At 45.9% G+C, this 22,912-nt stretch overlaps 1 protein-coding gene across 1 annotated transcript; it reads right to left on the bottom strand.

The window, feature by feature from the left end:
• Positions 1-429: 429 nt before the first annotated feature.
• LOC310958645 (transcription factor 7-like 2) lies at positions 430-22,134 on the bottom strand. The gene is made up of 12 exons (XM_083929676.1): positions 20,889-22,134; positions 19,952-20,021; positions 19,569-19,708; positions 9,128-9,205; positions 5,585-5,702; positions 5,097-5,169; positions 4,939-5,013; positions 4,421-4,540; positions 4,167-4,332; positions 2,601-2,708; positions 2,442-2,490; positions 430-1,280 (listed from the first exon to the last, which is right to left on the bottom strand). The coding sequence occupies exons 1-12, from the start codon at positions 21,069-21,071 to the stop codon at positions 733-735; spliced, it is 1,728 nt and encodes a 575-aa protein (XP_083785802.1). The 5' UTR covers positions 21,072-22,134; the 3' UTR covers positions 430-732.
• Positions 22,135-22,912: the final 778 nt, after the last annotated feature.

The following is a 22,912-nucleotide window of genomic DNA, read 5'->3' as shown; positions in this document are numbered from 1 at the left end:
AAAAGATGCAAAATGACTAAAAATAGATGCAAAACCAGCACAAAAAGATGCAAAATGACTAAAAATAGATGCAAAACCAGCACAAAAAGATGCAAAATGACTAAAAATAGATGCAAAACCAGCACAAAAAGATGCAAAATGACTAAAAATAGATGCAAAACCAGCACAAAAAGATGCAAAATGACTAAAAATAGATGCAAAACCACCACAAAAAGATGCAAAATGACTAAAAATAGATGCAAAACCAGCACAAAAAGATGCAAAATGACTAAAAATAGATGCAAAACCAGCACAAAAAGATGCAAAATGACTAAAAATAGATGCAAAACCACCACAAAAAGATGCAAAATGACTAAAAATAGATGCAAAACCAGCACAAAAAGATGCAAAATGACTAAAATAGAAACAAAACTTCACCCAAAGGCGTCGTCAGAACTCAGTGAATATTTATTAACAGAGGAACCAGAAAATAGATTTACACTCGTTTACAAACCAGGTGATAAAAAAGCGTTTGGAACGAACAGAGGACCCTGTGCCACACCTCGTGGTCATCGTAGAAAAGATTAGAAAAATAAACCGTCCATGGCGTCGGAGCGGCGGTCAAATATTGACCAATCGTGTCTTTTCATCCTGATATAAAACGTGATGCATCCATAAAAAAGTTAAAAAATAAAGCGTATTTACAGCGTCACAAAGAGGCGGAGCTGCGGTTCCACAGACGGACCCGGATCCTCACAGCTGATTGGTTCTCCGGAGGCAGAACGGCTGCGTCTGCGTTAAGGCACCGTGAGAGGAAGGAGGCGGGACCAGGAAGGGCGGGGGAGGGGGAGAGCACCTGTGAGGAGCCGTGAGGGGCGAGGAGGCGGGGGTGTCGCAGGAGGACGTGGGTGTGGAGGGTCCCGGGGTGACAGTGCGGGTCAGAGGGTAGGGGGTCCGGTGGGGTTTGGTGGTGAGGGACAGCGGCTGCAGCTGCTCGGCGTACGGCGACGTGTGCCCGTAGGAGGAGTGCGTGTGCTCGGTGTGCGTCGGGGCCGGGGCGGCGGGCGAGGCCAGTGAGGTGGTGGGCGTCGCCGGGGAGTCCAGGGAAGAGGCGGGGCTGGCCTGGGACAGGTGCGTGTGCGTCAGGTGGGAGACGGTGTGCGGCTGTGACAGGTGAGGGCGGGGGTGCGTGTGTGTGTGTGCAGTCTGTGTGAGCAGAGTGTGTGTGTGAGTGTGTGTGTGAGGCGTCTCCTCAGGAGCACGAGGTCTCTTCAGCTGCAGCGGGAAGTCCTCCTCCGGATCTGAAGGACAGAGAACAGTCAGGGTTAACTGAGAAAACCACAGAAGAAGAAGGAGAAGACAACCAAAGAAGAAGAACGTGACTGGTGCCTTCCGACAGGACGTCGCCGACTCTGACCCGACGTCACCGACTCTGACACGACGTCACCGACTCTGAACGGACGTCACCGACTCTGACCCGGCGTCACCGACTCTGACACGACGTCACCGACTCTGAACGGACGTCACCGACTCTGAAACGACGTCACCGACTCTGACCCGACGTCACCGACTCTGACCCGACGTCACCGACTCTGACGGACCGTCACCGGCTCTGACCCGGCGTCACAGACTCTGACCGACCGTCACCGGCTCTGACCCGGCGTCACAGACTCTGACCCGGCGTCACAGACTCTGACCCGGCGTCACAGACTCTGACCCGACGTCACCGACTCTGAACGGACGTCACCGACTCTGAACGGACGTCACCGACTCTGAACGGACGTCACCGACTCTGACCGACCGTCACCGGCTCTGACCCGGCGTCACCGGCTCTGACCCGGCGTCACAGACTCTGAACGGACGTCACCGACTCTGAACGGACGTCACCGACTCTGAACGGACGTCACCGACTCTGAACGGACGTCACCGACTCTGAACGGACGTCACCGACTCTGAACGGACGTCACCGACTCTGAACGGACGTCACCGACTCTGACCGACCGTCACCGGCTCTGACCCGGCGTCACCGGCTCTGACCCGGCGTCACAGACTCTGAACGGACGTCACAGACTCTGAACGGACGTCACCGACTCTGAACGGACGTCACCGACTCTGAACGGACGTCACCGACTCTGAACGGACGTCACCGACTCTGAACGGACGTCACCGACTCTGAACGGACGTCACCGACTCTGACCGACCGTCACCGGCTCTGACCCGGCGTCACAGACTCTGACCCGGCGTCACAGACTCTGAACGGACGTCACCGACTCTGAACGGACGTCACCGACTCTGACCGGACGTCACCGACTCTGAACGGACGTCACCGACTCTGAACGACCTTCACCGACTCTGAACGACCTTCACCGACTCTGACCGACCTTCACCGACTCTGACCCGGCGTCAGGAGCTGACTGGTCCCCGGCAGCAGAACCTGTTTCATGTAGATTGTGATTCTTTACCTTCAAACTGAGTCTCACTCTTCGCTCTCTTCCTCTTCTTCTTTTTCCCCTGCACACAAAAACACCAGACATGAGTGTGTGAGCGTGCAGCGTGTGTGTGTGTGTGTGTGTGTGTGTGTGTGTGTGTGTGTGTGTGTGTGTGTGTGTGTGCACACTCACGTAGTTGTCTCTGGCGGACCAGCCCGGGTACAGTTTGGAGTGGAGCAGTCTCTCTTTACGAGCCAGTTCGTAATATTTGGCTTGTTCCTCTTTGGACAGAGAATGCCACTGTGGACAGGAAGCACAGCACTTTATTCTGAAAATATTTCACCTTTATTCTGAAAATATTTCACCTTTATTCTGAAAATATTTCACCTTTATTCTGAAAATATTTCAAATTTATTCTGAAAATACTTCAACTTTATTCTGAAAATATTTAAACTTTATTCTGAAAATACTTCAACTTTATTCTGAAAATATTTCAACTTTATTCTGAAAAAAATTCAAATGTATGCGTCGCGCCCTCTGAACGCGCGGCGCTCTCTCTGAACGCGTGGCGCTCTCTCTGAACGCACGGCGCTCTCTCTGAACGTGTCTTGCTCTCTCTGAACGTGTCCTGCTCTCTCTGAACGTGCGGCGCTCTCTCTGAACGTGCGGCGCTCTCTCTGAACGTGTCCTGCTCTCTCTGAACGTGTCCTGCTCTCTCTGAACGTGCGGCGCTCTCTCTGAACGTGTCCTGCTCTCTCTGAACGTGTCCTGCTCTCTCTGAACGTGCGGCGCTCTCTCTGAACGTGTCCTGCTCTCTCTGAACGTGCGGCGCTCTCTCTGAACGTGCGGCGCTCTCTCTGAACGTGCGGCGCTCTCTCTGAACGTGTCTTGCTCTCTCTGAACGTGTCTTGCTCTCTCTGAACGTGTCTTGCTCTCTCTGAACGTGCGGCGCTCTCTCTGAACGTGTCTTGCTCTCTCTGAACGTGCGGCGCTCTCTCTGAACGTGTCTTGCTCTCTCTGAACGTGTCTTGCTCTCTCTGAACGTGTCTTGCTCTCTCTGAACGTGTCTTGCTCTCTCTGAACGTGTCTTGCTCTCTCTGAACGTGCGGCGCTCTCTCTGAACGTGCCTTGCTCTCTCTGAACGTGTCCTGCTCTCTCTGAACGTGTCCTGCTCTCTCTGAACGTGCGGCGCTCTCTCTGAACGTGTCCTGCTCTCTCTGAACGTGCGGCGCTCTCTCTGAACGTGTCTTGCTCTCTCTGAACGTGCGGCACTCTCTCTGAACGTGCGGCGCTCTCTCTGAACGCACGGCACTCTCTCTGAACGTGTCTTGCTCTCTCTGAACGTGCGGCGCTCTCTCTGAACGTGTCTTGCTCTCTCTGAACGTGCGGCGCTCTCTCTGAACGTGTCTTGCTCTCTCTGAACGTGTCTTGCTCTCTCTGAACGTGTCTTGCTCTCTCTGAACGTGTCTTGCTCTCTCTGAACGTGTCTTGCTCTCTCTGAACGTGTCTTGCTCTCTCTGAACGTGCGGCGCTCTCTCTGAACGTGCCTTGCTCTCTCTGAACGTGCCTTGCTCTCTCTGAACGTGCCTTGCTCTCTCTGAACGTGTCTTGCTCTCTCTGAACGCCCGGCGCCCTCTCTGAACGCGTGGCGCTCTCTCTGAACGCGCGGCGCTCTCTCTGAACGCGCGGCGCTCTCTCTGAACGCGCGGCGCTCTCTCTGAACGCGCGGCGCTCTCTCTGAACGTGTGTCGCTCTCACCCTCTGCCCCAGGATCTGGTTGATGGTGGCGCTCTCCTTGACCTTGCACTGAGCGACGACCTTGGGACGCTCCTCCCTCATGTACAACATGAAGGCGTTGAGCGGCTTCTTGATGTGCGGCTTCTTCTCCTCCTCCTTCTCCTGCTGGACGTCCGCCATCGACCTCCTGCAACAACGACACGACGGACAGTTACGTGGTTATGACGGCGTGCACGTTTTTAATCTTTATAAAATAAACAGAGAGGAGTCGTTACCCGGGCTGGCTGCTGCTGCCTCCGGGCTCCTGCTTCACCGCCGTGGGGACGATGGCGGGGTGGGGGATGGACGACTGGGAGGTCGGCACCAAGCGTGGAGAGAAGTTACCCGACACCAGGCTACACACACGCACACACACACGCACACACACACGCACACACACAGACAGTTAAGCTCCATATTCACCAACACTCATCTATAAAATGTGACTGAATCAGGAGGAAACACTCAAAAGTTTTAATTGAAGTAAATGGTTTCAGTATCTGACTCAGTGATATTAGGGATGGGCGTGAGTGATCGATTCCTCAAGTCGTCCTCGTTTCAAAACCAGCACAAAAAGATGCAAAATGACTCAAAATAGATGCAAAAAATGCAAAATGACTAAAAATAGATGCAAAACCAGCACAAAAAGATGCAAAATGACTAAAAATAGATGCAAAACCACCACAAAAAGATGCTAAATGACTAACATACTCGGCGTGCTCATCGTAGCTCGCCTTTAAACGGCGCCACTCACCTGGACACGGAGGCGTTCATGGCCAGAGCGGCGGGGGAGAAGCCTCCTGCGATGGGATACATCGTCTGCCCCTGCCTGCGGACACAGACACAGTGAGAGGTCCGGCCTCTCTCTCTAAACACTCGCCTGATTTAAAGGTTTACGGCGTCCGTACTCACAGCCAGCCCAGAGGGTGAGCGATCTGGGCCACGCCTCCGGGAGACACCGGGTAACACGGCGTCCTGGACATCCCTGCTCAGGACACGGACACACACACACACACACACACACAAACTCAGTTAGCACTGTGTACGTCGTCAACAACAACATTCACACGCTTTCAGTTAGCGCTCTTTACGTCAACAACAACAAACGGACGCTCCAGCGACTCACGTGCAAACTATATTAAATCAGGGGCGTTTCAGCAGATCGACCCGCCTCGTTCTGAGTATTCCACCCTCAGGGAAACGCCGTTATTTATTCATATGTGCCGTGAAAAACAGACGTTACACCGCACACACGTCCTCCACTGACCGTTAAATAAAGTTAAAGTGTTTACATTTCATGTGCAGAAATAAACCAGATAAAATACATAAACGTGTTTTGTTCCTTGTTAATATTAGGGTGAAAGCGGCGTGCAGCAGCTGAGGAGGACGCTGTGACTCACCTGCGTCAGGGGAGAAGCCCGGAGAGGCTCTCTGAGGGGAGAACGCCTCGGGGCTGTAGGACAGCAGCGGGTGGAGGTGGGTCATGTGAGGGTGCTGCACCACCGGCACCTGGTTAGACTGGACACACACACACACACACACACACACACACACACACACACACACACACACACACACACACACACACACACACACACACACACACACACACACACACACACACACACACACACACACACACACACACACACACACACACACACACACACACACACACACACACACACACACACACACACACACACACACACACACACACACACACACACACACACACACACACATTTAGACTCACTCACGTCAGATTCAATGTTTCAAAGTCTGTTTGTGAGCAGAAAGTTTAGTTTCAAGCACTTTTCAAACCTTGAAAACATCAAAATTCAAATTTAATCCGACAGATTTATGTTCAGGTTCCTGCAGCTTCTGCAAAGTCAAACTCAAACACTTTCCACGTGTTTTCAGTCTTTTCCAGCAACTCACAGCTTTGGTAAACTCCTTATTTGTATCCAGAACAACACTCAGCAGCACAAAAAGATGCAAAATGACTAAAAATAGATGCAAAACCACCACAAAAACATTAACCATTAAATATATGTTATTGATTATTACTTTTTTTAATGTTTATAAGTCTTTTTTTATTCCCTGTGTTAAAGGTGCAGTGCTGTCGTTTGTCCACCAGGTGTCAGAGTTTCTCCTCTTTTAGTTTCAACAAGTGTTCGAATGAGAACACTGATATTAATAATAATAATAAATAAAACTATAACATAAATTAATAAAATAAAATAAATAAATCAAAATAATAATAGCATAAATTAATAAAATAATAATAATAAAAATCAATATTAATACTAATAATAAATAATACCAACAATAACAAAAATGTATAAAATAAATCAATTAAAATAATAATGCATAAAAAAACTAACAATAATAGCATAAATTAATAAACTAAAAATAATAAAATAAATCAATAATAATAATAATAATAAAAAATGACACACTGTCTGAAAATAACACAGACAATTAAAAAAATGTAAATGTCTTTGCTTTGTGTCACGTTTCAGACGTCAGAGTGAATCAGCTGTGAATTACACATTTAGACTCAATGTTTCAAAGTCTGTTTGTGAGCAGAAAGTTTAGTTTCAAGCACTTTTCAAACCTTGAAAACATCAAAATTCAAATTTAATCCGACAGATTTATGTTCAGGTTCCTGCAGCTTCTGCAAAGTCAAACTCAAACACTTTCCACGTGTTTTCAGTCTTTTCCAGCAACTCACAGCTTTGGTAGATGAACCATTAAATATATGTTATTGATTTTTACTTTTTTAATGTTTAAAAGTCTTTTTTTAATTCCTTGTGTTAAAGGTGCAGTAGTGTCGTTTGTCCACCAGGCGTCAGAGTTTCTCCTCTTTTAGTTTCAACAAGTGTTCGAATGAGAACACTGATATTAATATTAATAATTATTATAATAAATAAAACTATAACATAAATTAATACAATAAAATAAATAAATCAAAATTATAAATAAAAAAACTAACAATAATAGCATAAATTAATAAAATAATAATAAAAAGCAATATTAATAATAATAGTAAATAATAATACCAACAATAACAAAAATGTGTAAAATAAATCTATTAAAATAATAATGAATAAAAAAACTAACAATAATATTATAAATTAATAAACTAAAAATAATAAAATAAATCAATAATAATAATAAATAATGACACACTGTCAGGAAAATAACACAGATAATTTAAAAAATGTAAACATCTTTGCTTTGTGTCACGTTTCAGACGCCAGAGTGAATCTGACTTTTTAAACATTTTTATTCATAATGTTTTTAATAACGGCTCCAAACTTCGCTCAGAGTGGAGAATAATCCCAGATATCATCATAATATTCATATTAAATGAGATTAATTTCTTGTGATGCTGAAGGAAGAAGAACAGTGACGACAAAAACAAAAGTTTTGACTTCTGTTGATTATGAAAATGTATGAAAACGAGATGAAACGATTGTTGTGTGGCGTTGTCTCACAGTGACGCCTTTGTTTAGACTTTAAACTTATATTTGATTTACTTTCTTCAGTTTGATCCTAAAGAAACAAACGCCTGATGTTTCTAAAGTGGATGATCGTGTTAAAGCCTCAGCATCAGAATCCAGCAGCTGCTTCTTGATTCTCGCACCGTTGAACATTTTATTCATTTGCTCTTTTCCAGGAAGTCGGAATATTCCAGGAAGAGTGGCGGGAAATCCCAGCGGCTGATAACATTCATTCATCTCTGCAGGAGTCACGAGATGTTTGTGCGTCGGCTCAGAGGTAATTATCCGCAGCGACACACGTGAGTGAAGGAGGAACACACTCCAGCTTCTGTCTGCACCACGAACACGAGAGACGTTCGGATCTGAACCTTTCTGAGTGAGAAGAGTCACGACGTGTTTAAGACGCCAAACAAACAACAGTCTGACTAACAACAAGATGCAGAACCAGCACAAAAAGATGCAAAATGACTAAATATAGATGCAAAACCACCACAAAAAGATGCAAAATGACTAAAAATAGATGCAAAACCACCACAAAAAGATGCAAAATGACTAAAAATAGATGCAAAACCACCACAAAAAGATGCAAAATGACTAAAAATAGATGCAAAACCATCACAAAAAGATGCAAAATGACTAAAAATAGATGCAAAACCATCACAAAAAGATGCATAATGACTAAAAATAGATGCAAAACAAGCACAAAAAGATGCAAAATGACTAAAAATAGATGCAAAACCAGCACAAAAAGATGCAAAATGACTAAAAATAGATGCAAAACAAGCACAAAAAGACTCAAACCCGTCCACAGCTTCATTAACTACGCTGATGCTGCTTTGTTGTGTGTGTAGGGACTCTTCTCATGCTGCTGCAGAGGTTTGCTGTTATTTTCAGCAGCATTAGTGGTTAAAAAAGACCTTTGAATGCCATGCTGCCCCGAGCTAACCACTGTTAGCCACGTCCGGCTGTTAGCATCTCTCCTGGATTTCTGCCTTAAAAGTTGTTACAGAAAAAAAACTGTCTCCATGATTATTGGATGTGCTGAAGACCCTGAGATCCAAATACACCTGAATTACAAGTTTTTGTTCTTATTTTATTATATTTAAAGTTGATTTCCATCCATTTAATTGTCTTTAAGTTCCTCTCTGTCCCGGAGTGAGTGAAATCACTCTCGTTTGATCATGTGACCCACTAATGAAAGCACGTGTATCTGTGTCTGTGGAGTCGTCCCCTCCCTGAATGTAAACAAGTCTCCGTGTCAGAGACGCTGCCGACAGACGTCCGTCACCTACCGTCACGCCGCGTTCACTTGTAATCGGAAATTCCAACTTCTGAGTAAGGCTTGCAGTAAGGGCAGAAGTGTGACAGGAACATGTGTGTGTGTGTGTGTGTGTGTGTGTGTGTGTGTGTGTGTGTGTGTGCAGCAGGTCTCACCAGGTGTGTCGGAGTAGCAGAGTCTCTGAGGGATGCTCTTCCTGGGACGTCCAGCAGAGGCCACTGAAACGGGAGGTACTGAGGACAGAGAGAGAGAGAGGGGCGTTACACAGCAGTCACACGCACGCGCACGCACACACATTTAAAAACACAATAGTTCATAGTGTTTAGTTACTTTTATCATTAATTCACTAATTCAGTTACTTTTTTAAAAAGTTTCCAACGCGAATCAGCGGATTCTCAGGTGCCGTGAGACAAAGAACAGAGAACACAACGTTTGCCCACCCCCGCTCACACACACACACACGCACACACACACACACACACACACACACACACACACACACACACACACACACACACACACACACACACACACACACACACACACACACACACACACACACACACACACACACACACACACACACACACACACACACACACACACACACACACACACACACACACACACACACACACACACACACACACACACACACACACACACACACACACACACACATCAGACCACCAGTGTTGACGGAGTGGTCTGACAGTGGGAGACCCCCCACTGCTGCTCATTCAGCTGTGAGTGACGTGGACAGACCCTGGGTGACCTTTGACCTGCAGACACCTCCTGCTGATTCACAAGCGTGAGTGCTCTAATCTGAGCACCGGCACCGTGAACACTTCATTATGTTAGATTTTACAGTTTCAAAGTTCAGTTTGCAACTGCGTCAAGTCTTCTGCCACCCTGATGATGTCACCGTGATGTCACCGTGGTTACCTCAGCGCACACAGACAGCGCGGTCGTGGCGTTTATCAGGCGATTTTTGTTTTTAATTTTGTCTTTGCTTTTAGTAAAAACTCTTATTTTTAGCCAAACTAATGTCTTTTTTTCTGACCTGTCTGTTAGGGCGCCCTCCCACTGTGCCTCCGTACCGTGCCCCAGCACGTGTCACGGCTAAAGTCTGGTTCCTTTGACCAGTGTGAGTGCAACCGTACCACGTCTAGGAGCGGCACGCTTGCCGTCCACGGCCCGTTTGGGAGAGGTGGGCTTTAGTAAAGCACGTTTGCACGTGTATGAGCACGAGCGTGCGCACGTGTACGAGCACGAGGCCTACGGCGGCTCTGAGGTCATTTCCTGTGCGCCTGTTGGGACTTTGCTGGTGATCAGAGTCTTGGATTTGTCAAAGATTAACAAAAGAATTATTTGGTTGCATGAGTATTTGTTTACGCAAGATTCTGACTCTGGTTCCTCTCGTTTAAAACATTCATGCACAAAAAATGCTCTAAAATCCTCATACATCAATAGTTTTCTATGATTTTTTTGCTTAAATCCCTTAATAAACTCCAGCCTGGATCAAAATAATCAAATATTCAATCATTTTTGAGATTTCATCCCTTTAAATGCAAGCTCAATTATTTTAAGTTTGAATTTTTTATTTAAAAAAAGGCAAAAGATGAAATATTTCCCATATAATAAATCGTTGGTTGATGAAACTTTGATTGCATGAGTATTTGTTTTATGCAGATACTGTATGGAGAATAATTCTTTTTTTGTGTTTTTTGTTTAAAACTTTTAACAAAAAACACAAAAAGGTTGAATGTTTTGTAGTTCTGAGCAGGTTTGAAGTTAATTTATGTAAAGAAATCTTGATTTATGATGATTTTAAAGCAGTGTTTTGTGCGCGGACGTCAGTAAATTCCAGAGAGGGTTAAAGGAGACGCTGTGTTTCTGCAGAGCTCAGGTTTCTTTCATTCTCTGACCTGCAAACACGTTTGTCCGTCACACACTCGTCTCGTTCCTGCACAAAGAAAACTGCAGCACACGGAGTTAAAGCGTCTGTTTACATTCAGAGGACGACACAGAAACGCTCCAGGCCGACAAACACACTTCCTTCCTCATGGATACAAATGCAAAACTGATGTTTCTGGAAAAAATTGAAAAGTGACCACGTCAAATGTAAAATGACCTCAGAACCGCCGTAGGCCTCGTGCTCGTACACGTGCGCACGCTCGTGCTCGTACACGTGCAAACGTGCTTTACTAAAGCCCACCTCTCCCAAACGGGCCGTGGACGGCAAGCGTGCCGCTCCTAGACGTGGTACGGTTGCACTCACACTGGTCAAAGGAACCAGACTTTAGCTGTGACACATGCTGGGGCACGGCACGGAGGCACAGTGGGAGTGCGCCCAAAGGAGACAGGTCAAAAGAGTTATTTTCACACTTCAGCATCAGGATTTATTAACAGGCTCTTTATCGTGGTTTAACGGGAGAAACCAAGCATCTGTATGTGAAATCAGACGTTCAGCACCCCCGCAGAGCCAGAATGGAACAATCCACTGTTTCAGAACCATGTTGAGCGACGATTCGACTGTGAGATCGACAGAATCGGGCTCTCGAACAGTCGAGTATTCGGCATAACCCCTAACTTAAATGTAAAAACATGAGGGCGCCTGAAAGAAGAAACAAACGCAGCACAACAAGAACCAAACCGACACTAATCACATTTTCTTATCTCTGCATCTTATTCGGCTCCAGACTACAATGCAAACACATGTGCACACCTCCACATGACTCTTACTAACCCCAGACACACACACACACAAGCACAGCAGTGTTCTCAGACACACACACACAAGCACAGCAGTGTTCTCAGACACACACACACACACACACACACACACACACACACACACACAGAGCAACTCCACAATGAAGCCTCGTCCCGTCCCCCACTCTGAGGAAGCTCTGGCTGGGAGCACTAACTGGATCCAGCTGTTGGAAATACCAGGAAATCAATGCACACAGTCACACACACATACACACACTCACTCACGCACGCACGCACACACACATATATATACACACACACACGCTGCACAATCAGAGTCTATTACGGAGGGAAGCATAAAATCTGTGTGACTAGAGGGGAAAGTTATTAGGCTTACTGCTGTTTACGAAGCACTGCAGAGCACACACACACTTACAAAGACACACACACTTACAAAGACACACACGCTTACAAAGACACACACGCTTACAAAGACACACACACACACGCTTACAAAGACACACACACACACACACACACACACACACACACACACACACACACACACACACACACACACACACACACACACACACACACACACACACACACACACACACACACACACACACACACACACACACACACACACACACACACACACACACACACACACACACACACACACACACACACACACACACACACACTTACAAAGACACACACACACACACACACCTCATGTTCAAGACAAAGAGCCGGGGATCAGGCCGACACAGTTGAACACCATGAAAAGTGCGAAAAGCCGATTCAAAGTGAAGCTGAAGTAAAAAACTGAGGATCGACGTTTGTGTGAAATAGTTTAAACGTCTTAAATCTGATTAATGACGCTTCTGACTGCATCAGAGGAACATTGTGTTATTCTGCAGTGAGGCTGCACGGACCGCGGCGTGGAAGCTGACGATAATCTGTCTGTTGCTGATGTTGATGATTTAGAAAGGCAGGGTTTTTAGAAACCTCTGAGTGAAGAATGGATTAAAGACGATTCTGACAGAGGACGGGAGGAGGTTTTTGTTTCAGGTTCATGAATCTGGGAGTGGAAAGAAATGAATATAGGGATTAAAAGGTCTCCAAACAGTCTGTACATTAAGGGCGCACTCACACTGTCCTTCCGTACCGCGACCCGGACTTTAGGGTACTTGTCCCCCCGCCCTCTCCCCCCGCGCCCCAGCCCCGTTTGTACTCACACTACCTGGGCCTCGGCCAATGCTTCTTGCTGTCCATACGCCATCACGCCGTAACACGTCACACGCATTGATCGCGTGTGTGTGGCTTTGTTTCCAGATCTTTCCGTAGACCTCGGAGTTTTTGTGCGTCTTGTCGACTGTTTTTGAATCTTTTCATCGACCAAATCTGCAGTAAACACTCCACCTCCGCATCACACCAACGTGAACCTTTCACCGCCATTGTTTGAAATGTCCGCGCATGGTCCCTCCTTCTTTTTTCTACGTCCCAACAGGCGCACAGGAAATGACCTCAGAACCGCCGTAGGCCTCGTGCTCGTACACGTGCGCACGCTCGTGCTCGTACATGTGCAAACGGCTCCGCTAAAGCCCACCTCTTTCAAGCGGGCCCTGGACGGCCAGCTGGCCGCAGTTGTGCGCGGAGCGGGTGCATCACACTGCTTAAAGGTACTAGACTTTAGCTGAAAAAACGGTTTTGGCTCCGGCCAGAAGGACAGTGTGAGTACCCCCTAAATGTAGAGGGGAAAGGGACGAAGGTTTGGTCGTATTACAATAAAAAAACACAACTGGAGAGAGTTTGGATGGACACCTGCTCAGAAGAGACACGTGTTGTTCAGATGGGGCCGACATCTATCATTTAGTTTGGCCCAAACTTTCATCTTAATTAGATTAATTAAAAATAAAGAGGGTTCCTGGTTCGAATCCCGGCTGGGGCCCTTCTGTGTGGAGTTTGCATGTTGTCCCCGTGTCTGCGTGGGTTTTCTCCGGGTTCTCCGGTTTCCTCCCACAGTCCAAAGACGTGCAGGTGTTCGGTTCATTGATGACTCTAAATCACCCGTAGGTGTGAATGGTTGTCTGTCTCTGTTCGTCTCTATGTGTCCTGTGATAGACTGGCGTCCTGTCCAGGGTGGACCCCGCCTCACGCCCGATGTCAGCTGGGATCGGCTCCCGCCGTAGGCCTCGTGCTCGTACTCGTGCGCACGCTCGTGCTCGTACACGTGCGCACGCTCGTGCTCGTACACGTGCAAACGTGCTTTACTAAAGCCCACCTCTCCCAAACGGGCCGTGGACGGCAAGCGTGCCGCTCCTAGACGTGGTACGGTTGCACTCACACTGGTCAAAAGGAACCAGACTTAAGCCGTGACACGTGCTAGGGCACGGGACGGAGGCACAGTGGGAGTGCGTCCTAAAATGTTTCCTCAGTTCCTCTGAACACAACTTTATGCAAAACAGTTTTTTACTGTTCAACCGTTTTTATTGATGCTGACAGATGAACAGGAGGAGGGAGGTGAAGCGTGTGTGCGTGTCTGCGTGTGTGTGAGCGTGTGTGTGTGCGTGTGTGTTGTTTCAGACAGGTCATCCTCTCGGTATTTTAAGACTCTGGAGACAATGTGGAGTAAACAGCGGAATTCTGGGAGATTGTTCCTCCGGCTGAAAAGGACCAACTTTGACCAAACAAGCAGACGAACGTTAACACAGACGGGCGGCTTTGGTCAACACGGAGCTTTTTAAAACAGAGAGTGACGCCACACACACTTACGCACACACACAGAGACACAGAGACACACACACACAGAGACACACACACACACACACACAGAGACACACACACACAGAGACACACACACACACACACACACACACAGAGACACACACCCGAGATAGCTTATCTCTCCTCAGGCCTCATGCTGCCATTCACTGCTGCTCAGCTGTGACAGGTGTGTGTGCGTGCATGTGTGTGTGTGTGTGTGTGTGTCTGTGTGTGTGTGTGTGTGTGAAGGATTTGAACCGTTTCCTCACATGAATTCCAGACGCTGTCAGCGGGATCAGGTCCAGAGTTTTTACTTCCACACATGCAGATTATCCGTGTCCGGCTTAAATTCCGGCGTAAAATCATCCCGAGGTCTTTTTCTGCACTTTAATCATCAGTAACCATGGAGACAGTTTTTTTCTGCAACAACTTCTAACGGAGAAATCCAGGAGAGATGCTAACAGCCGGACGTGGCTAACAGTGGTTAGCTCGGGGCAGCACGGTGAAGGCATTCAAAGGTCTTTTTTAACCACTAATGCTGCTGAAAATAACAGCAAACCTCTGCAGCAGCAGGAGAAGAGTCCCTACACACACACACACACACACACACACACACACACACACACACACACACACACACACACACACACCTACACGCTTATTTGACGTACATAAGTGCAGAAAAAGACCATGGGATGATTTTACACCAGAATTACACTTTAAAACAGGAAGTTCTGTAAAAAAACATTTTAACCTCAACTCTGTTTCTCGATGCGTTTCTGTGGTTTGGTGGTTCAGTGGGTGTGTTTTCATTACAGTCGAATACGCGGTAGAACGCCGCCCGTAAAGGTCGTTTGTTGTCGTTGTTGGCCCTGCTGAAGAACAGGGACTAAATTCTCCCCTGTAAAAAACCCTGGTTGCTGATTGATTATAATAACAACAACAATAAAGCACGTGAATTTTCTCATTCGTCCAGGTCGTCCTCAAAGCAATTTCAGTCAAAAGCAACTGGACTGAACTGGGACCTGGTCCAGTCCCAGCCTGGCCCTGGTTCTGGTCCTGGTCAGATGCGTACATGAACTGATGAAGCCTCTTGGATGAGAGGTGAAACGTCTTCCTGACAAAGAACCGAGTCCAGTTGCTTTGGACTGAAACTGCTTTGAGGATAAAGCACCTTTCATATAAGAGATGCAGACCAAAGTGTTTTACAACAAAGAAACGACATGCACCGCATTAAGACACAGGTGATAATATAAGTATATATATATATATATATATATATATATATATATATATATATATATTCTCTCTCTTGCGACTCTTCCTTGACACCGGCGGAGGTCGGGGTTGTGGGACTATTCAGCAAGGCCTCACGCTAATGTGTAACATTAAACAATGACGGTGCAGAGAGCTTATGGGTCGTCCCAAAGTCAGGACAGGTTATTTAGGATTTTGGTAACTTCAGGGCGCACTCACTCTGTCCATGCGTACCGCGCCTAAAGCTAAAGTCCAGTTCCTTTGACCAGTGTACAACTGTAACACGCCCAGGCACGCCACGCGTATCGGCTGTGGCCCGGTAGAGAGAGGTGGGCTTTAGTGAAGCACGGATGCACGTGTACGAGCTTGAGCGCGAGCATTGGCTGCGGTCCTGATATCTGTTTATATGCGTCTGTTCTCTGTGACCGACATTTAGAAAGATGACGCCGGACGGTTCGCGGTGGTTTGATGCAAAGGGTGAAGTGTTTGCTGCAGATTTGATCAGATGAAAAGTTCAAAAACAAAACTAAATCTCAGAGGGATGATGCCGTAAGCAAGAAGCAGTCGAGCCGCAGCCCAGATCATGTAAAGTAATGCGAGTACAAAAGGGCCTGGACCTCGGGGGGGGCCATCACCCTTAGGCGCGGGGCACAGTACGGATGGATAGTGTGTGTGCAGCCTTAAGTGTTTCTGTAACACACATTTCCTCTCTGGAGTAAAGATAAGAACACTGACTTCAGGGCCGGCCGTTCTGTCACGACTTGTTTCCTAAACCCGAGCCTAACCCTCGTTACTATGGTTACCAAACAGATAAGACCAGATTTGCCAGTTTCTGTAATAAGGTCCAGGTTAAAAATCCAGTAACAAGTACAAGAAAAAGAAGAAGAAGAAGAAGAAGAAGAGAGAGGAACATGGAGGGGGAGCAGGTGGGGGAGGCAGCAGTGAGCAGACAGGTTGTCTCTGTGCCGGCTCCTGCTTCCTGCCCCGAGCGCGTGAGGACAGTAAACAGCCTGTATTATGGTTCAGGTAGCGTCCGACTAACGCTAGCTTGTTTACCTTGCCTCGCCTTCAGACTGGCGGGCGCATCTCCTCCTCCTCCTCCTCCTCCTCCTCCTCCTCCTCTGTCTCGTAAACACACCTAACACTGTTACCGCGGAGGGAGAACGCACACAAGGTCTTCATTGTGTGGAGAGAAATGTGAGGGAGGGACGGAGCGGAGGAAGAGGAGGGAGAACAGCGTTGTCTCCAGGCCGTGGAAGTGTGCGTGTGTCCGGAGGAGTGTGTGTGTGTGTGTGTGGTATAATGAGATGTGACGACCCCCCTGTGGAGCCATGCATTAGGACCATTCAGACTCTGCTAATGACAACAATGGGCGTTTAACGGAGGGGGGAGGGCGTCACAAAGCAGAGGAATGCAGGTGTTTGTGTGCGTGGGCTGGGCTGTGTGTGTTCAGCCTGCGTGTGTGTCTGGGCTAAATCCACACGGGACAGACTTTCCAAACAAACCAGAGACGCTGAGGAAACCTCAAACCTGTGTCACTGAGCGATCGCAGCGCCACAAACCCGATAACAGCGCTCAGGGTTTAAGGAGCCACAGGCAAACTCATGCCACTGTTACAAATATGTGCTTTTATTTTGTCTGTCAAAGCACTTTTGTTTTTAGAAAAGGTGCTATAAAAATAAAGTTATTATAATTATATTAACATGTAACAGCAGAGTTCCTGCACCTTCTCCAAAGTCTAATTCAAGAACTTTCCACAAAAAAGATGCAAAATGACTAAAAATAGATGCAAAACCAGCACAAAAAGATGCAAAATGACTAAAAATAGATGCAAAACCACCTCAAAAAGATGCTAAATGACTAAAAATAGATTCAAAACCACCTCAAAAAGATGCAAAATGACTAAAAATAGATGCAAAACCAGCACAAAAAGATGTAAAATGACTAAAAATAGATGCAAAACCACCACAAAAAGATGCTAAATGACTAAAAATAGATGCAAAACACCACAAAAAGATGCTAAATGTCTAAAAATAGATGCAAAACCACCACAAAAAGATGCTAAATGACTAAAAATAGATGCAAAACCACCACAAAAAGATGCAAAATGACTAAAAATAGATGCAAAAGCAGCACAAAAAGATGCAAAATGACTAAAAATAGATGCAAAACCAGCACAAAAAGATGCAAAATGACTAAAAATAGATGCAAAACCACCACAAAAAGATGCAAAAGGACTAAAAATAGATGCAAAACCACCACAAAAAGATGCAAAATGACTAAAAACAGATGTATAACATGTATATTCTGGTTTCTTTGCACTTCCGTGACAAACCCAGATGTTTACTGAAGCGATAAAGCTCACGCACGTCGTGTTTCGCTGCTTTTTCTGTGTTATTTTTGGTAATGTTTACATCTGGGCTCCGGGACCTGCACGTTGGCTGTCGGGCGGAAGGATACGGGTGAAATCGTGAGTGAGTCGATAAAACGGGGGAAGTCGTGCGGTGAACCGCTGCCTCCAACCGTCTTCTGCTGCAATAATATTTTGCTCAAAATAAATTCCTCACTTTGCCGACGAGGCAATTTCTGGATTAGTGGCCGTGAGTGTTACTGTATTAAAGCATCGCCCCGGGATCCCTCTAATCCACGCTGAGCTGCCACAGAGCTGCAGGGAGCTGGGAGATTGGGCAACACACCGTCAATCCTGCGGCTGAAGCAGCTAATCTGCAGCAGCCGCGACCCCAGCTCACTACTGCTGCAGGCCGACTCCACCACCACCACCACCACCACCACCACCACCGCCCTGTGTCTGGGCCTGTCCAACCCTGTACCGTCACAAACCGCCTTATCACAACAGGCTGCTGGCACACACACACCACATACACACACACACACACACATACACCACAAACACAAACACCACACACTCAAGTGCACAACAGCTCACAGGACAATGGGGAGTCAGTTGTATCCAGGTCTCAGGTTTGAGTTACACGTGTGAACGAGTATATTAAGGCCGCCCTCCCACTGTGCCTCCGTCCCGTGCCCCGTGGTTTAGGGTCCTTGTCCCCCCCTCCAGGCCCGTTTGTACTCACACTACCTGGGCCTCGGAGAATGCTTCTTGCTGCCTATACGTCATCACGCCGTAACACGTCACACGCATTGATGACGTCATGGCGATGCGTGGCTTTGTTTCCAGATCTTTCCGTAGACCTCGGAGTTTTTGTGCGTCTTGTCGACTGTTTTTGAATCTTTTCATCGACCAAATGACGCTCGTGCACGTGCAAACGTGCTTTACTAAAGCCCACCTCTCCCAAACGGGCCGTGGACGGCAAGCGTGCCGCTCCTAGACAACTTTTTTCTCCAAATATTTGAACTTTTTCTCAAAAAAAATCACCATTTATCCTTAAAATCTTCCATTTTTTTAAAACATGCATGTTTGTAAGATAGACCCTGCGTCTCTGTGACGTCAGCAGACAGGAAGCAGCAAATCCTCCTTCACATTAAGATGACTCATGGAGACAGTGCCTGATTGATTTCCTGTCCATCACACGATCGATTCACTTCACAGACGGACGTCAACGTCACTCCAGGTGCTAAACACACGACCGCGTCTTTCCCTCAAAACAAACATCAAGATAACGACCGGATCCTGGTCACGGGAGCTTCAACGACAACAGACCGTGTGAAACGAACTCATCACAAACCCACGAGCAGGACGCCGCGCACACAAACACACTCATCACGACCAGCAGACGACACGTGTGTGTGTGTGTGAGACAAATAAAACAGATCTGCAGCTTTGAGAGTTAAAGGGAAAACTTAAAGACGGTTGCCGTGACGACTCACCGTGCGGGCACTCGGTGGCAGAGCTCCGTTGGCGAGGTAGGGGCTGCAGAGGTTCCCCAGGTCTGGGATCATGAAGAAGGGGTAGCCCATGTACGGGGAGGGCTGGAAGAGGCCTCCGTCCTGCTGCTGCCTCCGCAGGGCTGAGGAACAAGGGCGACACCGGCGTGAGAAAGACTCAAAGCAGCGTTCAAACTCTGTTTTACGTCACTTTGTTTGGAGATTTCTCCTCAATTCACCAAAGAAAACCGTAAAAACCTTTGACTCTGAGACGTGAAGCCTCCACCTCTAGTTTTATGTTTTTTTGGTGAAATATTACAACGTTTTTCTACAAATATTGAGATTTTTAAGATTTTCCCAGGCAAATGCAGAAGCGTGCTTTTTACCTTCCTCAAACAGATGACTGTGTCTGACCCGGCTCGCCAGGTCTGGGTTGATTTTGGGACGTCGGTCTGCCTGCACACACACACACACGCACACACAAGAACACACACACGCACACACGCACACACACACAAGAACACGCACAGACACACACAAGAACACACACACACACACACACACACACACACACACACACACACACACACACACACACACACACACACGCACACAAGAACACACACAATAAAAGATCAGCAACCCTGAAATTGGTTTTTCTCCTCAGAATATTAAAACTTTTATTCTTAAATAATTACAACTTTTCCCCCCTAAAGTTTTACAACTTTTTATCCAAATATTAAAACTTTTTTCCTTCAAAATCTTCCAACTTTTCTCCTGAAATATTACAATTTTCACCCCCTTAAAAATCTTAGTTTTGCCTCAAAATATTAAAACTTTATTCTCCAAGTGTTAAAACTTTTTACCCCTAAAATTTTACAACTTTTTTTCTCAAAATGTTAAAACTTTCCTCCCTCAAATTCTCACAATTTTCACCTCAAAATATAAAACTTATTTCCTCAAAATGGTACTTTTTTTTTACCTAATAATGTTAAAACTTTTTTCTCCAAATGTTAAAACCTTTGCCCCAAAATATTCCAACTTTTTTTCTTGCAATATTACGATTTTTACCCCTAAAATTTCATAACTTTATTCTCCAAATATTAGAACATTTTTACAATAAAATCTTATGTCTTACCTCCAGATATTAAAACTTTATTCCTAAAAACATTACGATTTTATTCTTTAAATACTCCATAAGTGGAGACACAACCCCCACCTTCAGCCTGATCTACAAAGGTCTGACCCATAACAACGTGCAGTAAACTGGTGCGTTCACGGTCTGTATCTGATGGTAAAATGTCCCCCGGCCCCTGAACTCACCTCCGAGTCTGAGCTGGACTCGGACTCGTTGACCAGCGAGGACTTGACGTCGTCCAGGTCCCGCTCCGAGGACACGTTCCTCTTCTCCTCCTGCTCCCCTTCATCCTTGAAGGCGATCAGCTCATCGTTGGCCCCGAGCAGGTCGTCCTCTCCCCGGGCCGCTGCTCCGTTCAGCTGCGGCATGTTAGTTAGCGCGTTAGCTGCTAACGGCTAGCGGCTAACAGCTAACATGAAGGGCTGAGTTACGCCGAGTTGTTGCTAAACTTAAAACAACCGTTAAAAATAAACACCGGTAACCATGGAAACACTTCCGGATAAACACCCAGATAACGTTAACCGCGGGCCGAACACACCTCCCGTGGCGTTAACGCAAAGTTGTTTATGTTTTTGTTTGTTTAGCGCGTTAAAAACAACAACAACAACAAGCTGAGCTAACGGAGCTAACTAGCTGATGCGTTCACTGACTGGCGGATTCTTGAGATGTGAGCGAGAGGCGTTCACTGACAACTTCTTTACTCAAAATATTACGTTTTTTTCTACAAATATTACGATTTTTATTCCTCAAACTATGACATTGTTCTTCCTTTAAAATGTTACAACTTTTTTCTACAAATAGTTGAACTTTTCCTCTAAATTTTAGGATTTTTCCTGCGAAATTTTACAATTTTTTACTCCAAATATTAAAACTTTTTCTCAAAATATTTCGTTTTTTCCCCAAAAAATTATTAGCTAACGTTAACACACCTCACGCAGCGTTAACGCAAAGTTTTTGTTTTTATTTATCGCGTTAAAAACAACAAAAATCCGAGCTAACGAAGCTAACTAGCCGATGCGTTCAGGGACAGTGGGATTCCGGAGGTGCAGCCGTTAAGGAAGAAAAAGCTGCTTTTCCACCGAAAAACGAGTCCGTTAACGGGCGAAACGCGTCCAAACGGTTCAAAAAAACAACAATAAAAGCAAAAAAATCACTCCTGAATGATAATCACGCCCGCTGACGTGATGAGACGGTGAAAAGTTCTTAAAAAAAGTTTACGTCTGCCGTTTACTCCAGCGGGAAAAGTAGAGGCCCGTTTTGATTTAATCCCAACATCGTTATAGTCCAGTTCCGCGTCATTCCCGCTTAAAAAAGGCGTTTTTAAGGCGTCGTTTCCCCGCGTTTCTACACAAAAACGACCCCGGAGGGTTTTGTGGAGGGTTCCGCGGCGGTGAAGGCGGAGGAGGCGTGGGAAACACTCCGCTGCTCCGGTGCTTCTGGACGGGAGAGTGGAAGGAGACGGAGTGCGGCTGCTGTCGGAACTCGCTGCTGGAGCCGCGGAGGGATCCGGAAACAGACCCCGGGTCAGTTCGGTGAACGCGCGATCCCGCCGATACGAGAGCGGGGGCGGGGGCGCGCACTGATCCAGGATCAGGAACAACAGGTTGATCCCGTTTGTTCACAGGAGGAGGAGTTTAGTGCTTTTATTCTTTATTATAGAGCATAAACATGATTAAAGTCTACATATATAACAATATTAATAATGCTTTGATAAATAATAACACTTTTATTCTTTATTATAGAGCATAAACATGATTAAAGTCTACATATATAAATATATTAATACATGCATTAATAAATAAATACACTTTTATTCTTTATTATAGAGCATAAACATGATTAAAGTCTACATACATATATTATTAATATATTAATACATAAATACACTTTTATTCTTTATTATAGAGCATAAACATGATTAAAGTCCACATATATAAATATATTAATACATGCATTAATAAATAAATACACTTTTATTCTTTATTATAGAGCTTAAACATGACTAAAGTCTACATATATAACAATATTATTAATGCATTAATAAATAAACACACTTTTATTCTTTATTATAGAGCTTAAACATGATTAAACTCTACAAACATACATATATTAATAAATAAATACACTTTTATTCTTTATTATAGAGCTTAAACATGATTAAAGTCTACATATATAACAATATTAATAAATAATACACTTTTATTCTTTA

This window comes from Echiichthys vipera (genome assembly GCF_963691815.1).
Source record: "Echiichthys vipera genome assembly, chromosome: 16".
Taxonomy (NCBI): domain Eukaryota; kingdom Metazoa; phylum Chordata; class Actinopteri; order Perciformes; family Trachinidae; genus Echiichthys; species Echiichthys vipera.
This window is presented reverse-complemented; position numbering and strand designations above follow the sequence as displayed.

Bases quoted from the DNA above. Each gene is read 5' to 3' on its own strand.
- LOC310958645 (XM_083929676.1), bottom strand. From the start codon at position 21,071: ATGCCGCAGCTGAACGGAGCAGCGGCCCGGGGAGAGGACGACCTGCTC. The intron at 20,022-20,888 runs GTGAGTTCAGGG...GTGTGTGTGCAG, and splicing joins AGTCCAGCTCAGACTCGGAG to GCAGACCGACGTCCCAAAAT. The intron at 5,703-9,127 runs GTGAGACCTGCT...GTGTGTGTCCAG, and splicing joins CTGCTACTCCGACACACCTG to TCTAACCAGGTGCCGGTGGT.